General features: G+C 39.5%; 1 protein-coding gene across 1 annotated transcript in view; it reads right to left on the reverse strand.

The window, feature by feature from the left end:
- The window catches only part of MED13 (mediator complex subunit 13), a 106,106-nt gene extending 98,660 nt beyond the window's left edge, over nt 1–7,446 (reverse strand). Inside the window, exons 1-2 of the mRNA XM_080826037.1 lie at nt 7,204–7,446; nt 4,950–5,184 (exon numbers count right to left, since the gene is read on the reverse strand). Coding sequence (XP_080682163.1) covers nt 4,950–5,184; nt 7,204–7,269 — 301 coding nt within the window. The 5' untranslated portion in view covers nt 7,270–7,446. The remainder of the gene's footprint in view (nt 1–4,949; nt 5,185–7,203) is intronic.
- Nucleotides 7,447–8,305: the final 859 nt, after the last annotated feature.

Below are 8,305 nucleotides of genomic sequence, written 5' to 3' on the forward strand. Positions count from 1 at the left end.
AAAAGCTGATACACCCATTACTCGCATTCAACATTTTTCTCAGAACTGACATCTTTAAATATCTCCACAGTAATAAACCAGTAAAAAAGGTTATCTTTTCCTAAATAATTCTGCCAAGCTTTTAAAACACAACATATACTAATGAATAATGAATGGGTCAAAAATTATAGAAAATACCATGAATTTCCTCAGAGAAAAAAGAGAAATGTTTAAATATCTAAATCAGTGTTTGTCTTAAATAATTGCTCTACCAAAGCCATTCATTCAACAAATTATTACTCAGAGCATTAAGCTGGCAGCACCACTAATCTATGGCAAAACCTGAAAACCTCTGGTTTAAAAATCCCCTGAATATATGTTGATAAAATAATTATCTTTGATTTGAAAATTTAAAAGATGTATGTTTTTGCTCAAAATGGGCAGTACATAGAAGAAATATGGCAAGCAAAATTGTCCCTAGAAGACTAGATAATACAAAAAGTTGGGTCACAAGTAAACTACAGAACAGAAGACAGAAATGAATTAACTCCCTTTAGGCCAGCTGGGGCACGTAACAATTTTTTTTTAATTTGGCTGACACTAGATTCCTATACTTGGCTGCTATTTATCTGTTTCTCAATCCTCTTAAAGCTGCCACTTAAGGTTAAAATTCCACTATAATTAACATCCTTCAATAAAAAAATCTAAAATTAAATTCTAAGAGCAACCAATGGCACATTTAGTTTAAAAGTATTATGATGAAATTCTGGTATAATCAAAGTATTTGGACAAGTTACTAAAATCCCATATATACACCACAGGAGCCAGAAAAAATAACAAATATTTTTAGCCCTGCCTGAGTCTGTTTTTTTAGTTCTCAAGGTATCAGTTTTCTCAAAGAGTCTCATCGCAGTCTAGCATGCTATCATTTTTTTTTTTTTAAAGATGCAACCTCATGAGAGGGAGTAGTTTTTATTTTTATTTTTGTTTTAAGGGGAGGACTAAAAGCCAATAATGACAGCAATAAAATTCCAAAAAGGTTAAGGTACAAAAGAAAAATACCCGAAAACTCTTCTCGTTCAAGGACACATTAATGGTAATAAAACAATCTTGCTTTGATGAAAACTAATAGTACACTTAAAAGAACCAATCAGTCCTTTCTATTATACAGAGAGTTATGACCAGAGGAATTAAGTTAAAATTTTCCCAGCACCGATTTTATACCTCTATCATACAACCCCTAAATGAGGTCTGCTACAAATTTTAAATTAAAAAATATGCATAAATAAATAATATTTAAAAAGCTATAATCAGAGAGCTTTGTTCCCTAATCCTTCTTCTACAAAACATAATGATATTGATTCAACTAACCATTCTCTTAGAGGAAGCAAAGCAAAAAGTTAAAAAAAATAATAAGAAGTTTTTGGCTTTGGGATTCAAGGGATATTCTGAACAAATCTCTCCCTAGAATGTTATAGTTAAGCTATTACTAGTTAACAAAACTTCTAACCCAAAATTCATTAGGTCTTTGCAAATTACTAAACAGTACTGACTACTACTGCTACAAAACAAGTTACAGGGGGTTTAAAGTATGTATCAAATTAAATTTGGTTTCCTGTTAACAGATTTTCACCAATTAGCAATAAGGTTAAGTTTACATTGTTTCTATACCTCATCTACACTTGAAATGAAAATGATGGAAACACATGCCACATGATATTCAGACAGACAAAATTTAGAATGCACTATAGAACCTGTTTAGACTCTTCAAAACTATCAAGGATCATCAAAACAAGGCAAGTGTGAGAAAATATCACAATCTGGAATAGCCTAAGAAGACACCGCAACTAAATGTAGTATGCTGGATGAGAACATAGGATAGAGAAAGAACTCTGGGTAAAAATAAAGGAAATCCAAATAAAGTACAGGCTTTAGTTAATAACAGCATATCAATATTGGTTCATTAGTTGTGCAAAATGTACACAATATATGGTAGTAACAATAAAAGAAGCTGGGTGAGGGTTATACAGGAACTCACTATACTATCTTCACAAATTCTGTATAAATCTAAAACTATTTTAAAATCAAAGGCTTATTTTTTAAAATACACTATAGGGGACATGAAAAAAGGGGCTGAGCAAAAGCAATTCTATACTTTTATTACTGGATATTTCAGTTAATAAGAAAAACAGAATTCTAATCTTTGCAAAATAGAATGCCTTCCCTCTTTCCCTCATCAAGAAGGGAAATAACACCATAATCACAAACATTTCAGTAACAAGATGTGGTAGGTGCTAAACCAAACAGAATGGCACTGCCTGTGCCTGCAAAAAGCAAGCTCAAACTAAATTAACCAGCTTTTTAGTTACCACCTGGGTCCTTCCGGTTCCCCTTTCCTCAGTGCTACACCTCCACTTGGAACTCAGGATTGCCTCCTGCAGCTGATGCCACCCCTACTGTCCAGCTGCTCTCTTCTCAGGGGAGCTTAAAAGAAGGGAATAGAGTGCCACAGATGGGAAGAAATGAAAAAGGGGTTAGCTAGAGAGACAGAGGCAGACTAATTATCCCAAAAGGGAGGCAGACGGTATCCCTGGAGCAAAGAAAAGGGCGAGACAAATATACTCCATCTGAAAAGACCTTATTATTCTTTAAAATAGGTCTGATATAAGTAACAACATTCTAAAGTAAATGACAAGTTAGGGAGGAAAAAAGCTAAAACATTACATAAATACTACTGACTATACACATTGTTTAAAACAGTACAGAACAGGCTTTGGAATGGTAATTACGATTATATATACTACTCCTAATATATTTTGCTTTGCTATTTCAATTCTTTCACTCTGATAAGTTTTTTAAAGTTAATTATCATTCAATGGCATTCAGCAAAATCTAACAATTAAAACCTAATCTTCCAAAATTATATTCATTCACATTCAAGATAAATTTTTTAAACTATAGATATTACCATTTTTTTAAAATTATGCAAAAAGGGAAAGTTAAACCACAGAAGCAATTTTTTAAGCTGTAGCCCAGTTTTAGGAGAAAACATATTTAATTCACAATTTAGGGGGGAAAATCCACACAGTGTTTTAATATATACCAAGACAGCTCACATTTAATTTTAATAGGCTTTGAAAAGAACAGTCCTACTACAGTAAAACTAAATACTACACATCTGTTAAAATTATCTTTGATTCTACAAAATGTATTACATGAAATCGGGGGGGGGGAATGGTCTGTTCAAATGCTCTGCCAACTTTATCAATATTGAAATTCCCAAGTCAGCATTACAATTCATACAGTATATAGTTTATCAACTAGTTTATATAGCACATAGTTTATCAATAACATTAAAACAGTCTCCAAACATTTTAGTTAAGGTCTTTACGACCACTTAAAATAAAGAATAAAATAATTCCACCATACCAAAGTCAATGGAAGGAAAAAGGAAGCCTGCAAGCTTAATAAAGAAATTTCATATCCTGACACATGTGTGTGTGTGCATACACATATACTTATACATACACATACATATGTGAAGACATCATTGTACATATTTAGAACTACACTGCATACTCAGACCATATTCAGAAGGAAGGACTAATATCTCCAGCAGAGATCTTCTTAGGAAAGCCAGAAAAGCTAGAAAGCATTTATCAGAAAAGAATTATAATCACTCCCAAAAATAAAGATTAGTACCAAAGGCTTTGTTCGTTAAAAGGTAAAAGGAACTATCAAAACAAAAGTAACACATACATTTCTATAGAAACATTAGTGTTCTTAATGTCTTAAGACAGTCACCTGATTACATTATATCCAAAAATAAAATAGGTCTTATAAGTCAAATGGACAATAACAGAAACTTCAGACTACTCAATTTCAAATAAGAATGCTTTTTTTTAGTTATCTAAAAATCCAAAATTTACCTGTCAAGCAAGAATCATTACCAAACATCTTGCTGAAGTCCATGGTACCTTGCAGCAAATAACTAATCATTTACATTCCTATCCTGAGATTCAGTTAACATTGACTCTTAAGAGTCTAAAGCAAGCACAAGCTTCACTGACTACATGAAGAGATATTCTCTTTCTAAAGTAATATTTGGTCCTAAGTAGTCTTACTGATAGGTTCATAATAAAATTATTTCTGTGTAACTTTACAGAGTATGATTCCATGTCCTATAAAAGCTAAACAAGTTGGCACTAGTCTTTTAGTGAGTGAGTGAAGGAACAGTATCTAAAAGAATCACTCTCAAAAAATAACAATTAACATATGCTTTCATATGTTAATACAACCACAATTAACAACAAAATATATAACTTGAAAAAACACATGAGAAAGTTACAACGTTTCTAGATACTCCTACAACTGTCTGCATATTCATACAAGAGAGAGCAGTGGCAGAATGGACTCAAATGGTGAATTACAGGTGCCTGCAAATGACTTTTGTTAGGAACTTTATGCTCCCCCATTCCATTTTTCTTAGATAACATGCCTTCCCTGTCTGCAAGAAATTCACAAGGAAGCTGGGTGGTGAAAGAACAATTATTCAAGGCTAAACCCTGCCATAAAATGGATAAATTTACATAAAATAAAACCACCACAGTGAAATATAACAGTAAGCTAAATTTTTATCTGGCTTGACACCTAACAGTGTTTCACAGAAAAAAAATCCTAATTTGTAATATAGATGATTTTTAGGAAAAGTATATAATGTTGCTATATATCATTAGTTAGAAATGATAAGTTATGGGACGCCTGGATGACTCAGTCCATTAAGCTTTTGCCTGCCTTCAGCTCAGGTCATGATCCCAAAGTGTTGGGATCAAGTTCTGCATTGGGCTCCTTGCTTGGCAGGGAACCTGCTTCTCCCCCTACCTGCTGCTCCCCCTACTTGTGCTCTCTCTGTCAAATAAATAAAATCTTTAAAAAAAAAAAAAAAGAAAGAAATGATAAGTTGCTTTCACCTGACAAGTCATGGTGAATAAGGTCAGCAAAATTGGGGTCTTCACCCCACCAAAATATCCACAATTCTCTTCTTCCAGGTCTTTGATCTCGCCGCCAAACACCAAGTACATCTGCCTTAAGGCAGCGACTAAAACTGCTCAAAATGGGGTCTTCCTCTGTCACCGGAAACAGAATAGGGGCAGAAGTTGGGCCTTGCCATACATATCTTTTCCATTTAATTCCCGTCAAGTCAGCCTAAAGAAAAGAAAGCATGATTATTACCGCATATTCAAAGTCAATAGTACTTTCTCTTAAAGCTCCTTATTTCATTAAGACATTACAGTTTTTCACTATATACTTAAGATATTAAAGCAGCTGACAAAAAAGATTCTTTGATCATTCAACAGCCAAAATATTAACACTGACATGTCACTGAATAGCAATAAATGTGTCCCAAAGAAAAATAAAATAAAATAAAAGAAACTTAACAATGTTAAATATAAACATGTACTTCAATACAGCACACTTAGTAAACATTTCCTCTAAGTTCTGTTCCAACTGGTCATGTTTATTCCCTGGTGTCAAACGGGTAACAGAAAATTAATTTTTAAAGACTCATCATTTCGGGGCACCTGGGTGGCTCACTGGGTTATGCCTCTGCCTTCGGCTAGGGTCATGATCTCAGGGTCCTGGAGCTAGGGTCATGATCTCAGGGTCCTGGGATGGAGCCCCACATAGGGCTCTCTGCTCGGCAGGGAGCCTGCTTTCCCCCCTCTCTCTCTGCGCCTGCCTCTCTGCCTACTTGTGATCTGTCAAATAAATAAAATCTTAAAAAAAAAAAAAAAGACTCATTTCATGTGTATAGAAGTGATGGCTCTAATGAAAAGAAATGTGAACTATAACTGAAAAAATTGTTAGCTCTTCACATACCCCTTTTAGGAAAAGTGAAATAGGTGCTCACAAAGAACTGTCAGATTTGTACTAATCTACTTTCAAAGAACTTGATCTTAAAAGTACCAAAAATGGACAGAGTCAAAGAAGACAAATGTAAAACCTGCTGTTATGTTTTACTGCATCTGAAGAGATGCTGATTAATGGACACTATACAAGAAAACATTTTCTAAGAGACGGCACTAAAAATCCCAATTTGGCACGGTGAAAGAAATTCAATAATTCTTTAACTTAGAGGTGCAAAGCGTAAGGTGCCAAAAATGAAACTGCTGATACATGACTGGCAGTTTACACTTGCCAACTAGTTGTGCTCCGCCCACTCAGTTCACTTACCTATCACATACTCTCTTAGTATTTCTCCTAGCACACAAAAAATGAAAAAAGAAAGTCACTGAAACTTTAAATCATGAACGGAGCTAAGCTACTGTCCAACAGAGGACTAAATATTTGCAACAGTTGGTAGTTTTCAAAGTCTTAACTATGGCCTTTCCCAGGACTGGGCCAACCTATACAATTGTCATTCCTGCACCCAGCTTCCCTAGAGTTTTGAATAAAACGAGGAGCAGCCTGCTCAAAGCACTCTAAAAATGCAAGCAAAACAAATACAAAAAAGTAATGATAATAATAAAAGTTAGTGCAAAACCATAGAACCTCCATTAGCCCGTTTCACTCACACAAACATAATGTTCTAATAAAAGCAAAATGGCTAGAAATTGTCAAAATGGCAAACTGTCCTCAAAGTTTAAAAAGAAAACATAAGAAATTTTCACAGAGAGATCTTAACTCATCTAAGGGAGAAACTAATCTTCCGTTAGTTCGACTCATTAGAAAATGTAAAACGGAGAGATTTTTAGTACATAAGTTCCGGTGTCCTGTTTATTGGGGGAAACCAAATTACCAGAGTGAGGCATAAAGGCACTGGGAGAATGGGCAATAATGGAAAGTGTTAAGAAGGGATACATGATCAATAAGGAGAAAAGCAATAGTTAAGCAAGAAACACAGAGGAAAATGTGACTGTCCTGCCAGACAGGAGCACAAGTTGAAGACAAGACTACGGTGAGGAAGAGTCGGAAACAAGAAAAAAAAAAAAAAAAAAAAGCCTGCACTCCTTAACCGGAGCCTGGATGGTGGATGAACGAACGTGTTTCACGGGGTTGGTGCGGAGCTCGGCCGCCGCGCCGGCTCCGGCTGGGCCTAGCCTAGGGACTCGGGCATCTGGATCAGACCCGGACCCCCTCCCCCACGGCCCAAGGGCGCACCTCGCGGCCCCCTCCCCCACCGCCCCGCTCGCCGCGGCCCCCGCCCGCGGCCCCTGCACTCACCAGGCAGAAGAGGTTACAGTGACAATCTTCCAGGCTGGCCCCGTTCGGCACGAAGGAGGAACTCATCGTCCCTCACAGCAGCCGCCGCCGGCGCCACAACCCACCATCCGCCATTACCGCCGCCTCCGACCAGAGAGAGAAACACAGACACCGGGGAGGGCGGGGGGGTGGTGGTTGGGGGAGCGGTGGAAGAGGAGGCCGCCGGGCCGCCCGCCCTCCCCACCCACCCCCCCGCCGCCGCGAGCAGCCCCCGCCGCCCGGCCGGCACCTAGCCGCCCGGGGCCCAGGGCCGGCGGGAGGGCCGCGCCGCGCTTGCCCCGCGGGCCGGACTGCGGCCGCCGCGGAGCCCGCGGACGCTCGTCCCTCTCTGGGCGACGGAGGAGATATGTGCCCCTTCCACAAGAAAAAATAATAAATTACACAATAAATAATTAAAATCGAGTCCGAGAGGGCAGAGCCCAAGCCCTGGAGGGTTCTCCCGGGCGGGGAAGCGCCCGCAGAGGGGCAGGAAGGGCAAGAACCGGGAGAGAAGCCCAGGCCCCCGGCCCGGCAGCGGCGATGTCCTTAAGCCCAGAATCTCCTCAGTGGCGGAGGTGGTGGCGGCGTCTGCGAGCTCAGACCATTCTCTGGCTATGTCTTCGTGTCGTCCCTGGGCCAAGCTGGCCTAATGTCTGCTCTACTGCGGCCTCACCGCCCGGACGCCGTAGTCTCCCCCATTTTGTGGGCCCAGCGGGCGGTGTTTTTCCCCCTTTAATCCGAATTCACGGGTTTTCCCTTCGCTTTAATGGCGGCCACAGGGACCAGCTCGCCCTCTCTTCTCGCCCATTGGCCGCCTTGAGGTCACGTGGGCCCGGGCTCCGTGGGGAGGAGGAGAGAGAGGGGAGTGAGAGACGGCCGGGAAGCTTTCGGCGGAGGCGGTGAGCCCTGGGGACCGGACAGCCAGCTGGCGGCTACTAAAATAGCGCCATCTGCTGGGTGCCCCAGCCAGTGTAAGATGACCCCGTCCCAGGCCCGTTCTCCTTGCCAGGGAATTTACAGTGCAAGAGGGTTCACATCAGAAATCGGAGAATTACGTGGAAATCAGTTCGATTTCGTCGGAAGA

Source organism: Martes martes, assembly GCF_963455335.1.
Source record: "Martes martes genome assembly, chromosome: 16".
NCBI lineage: Eukaryota > Metazoa > Chordata > Mammalia > Carnivora > Mustelidae > Martes > Martes martes.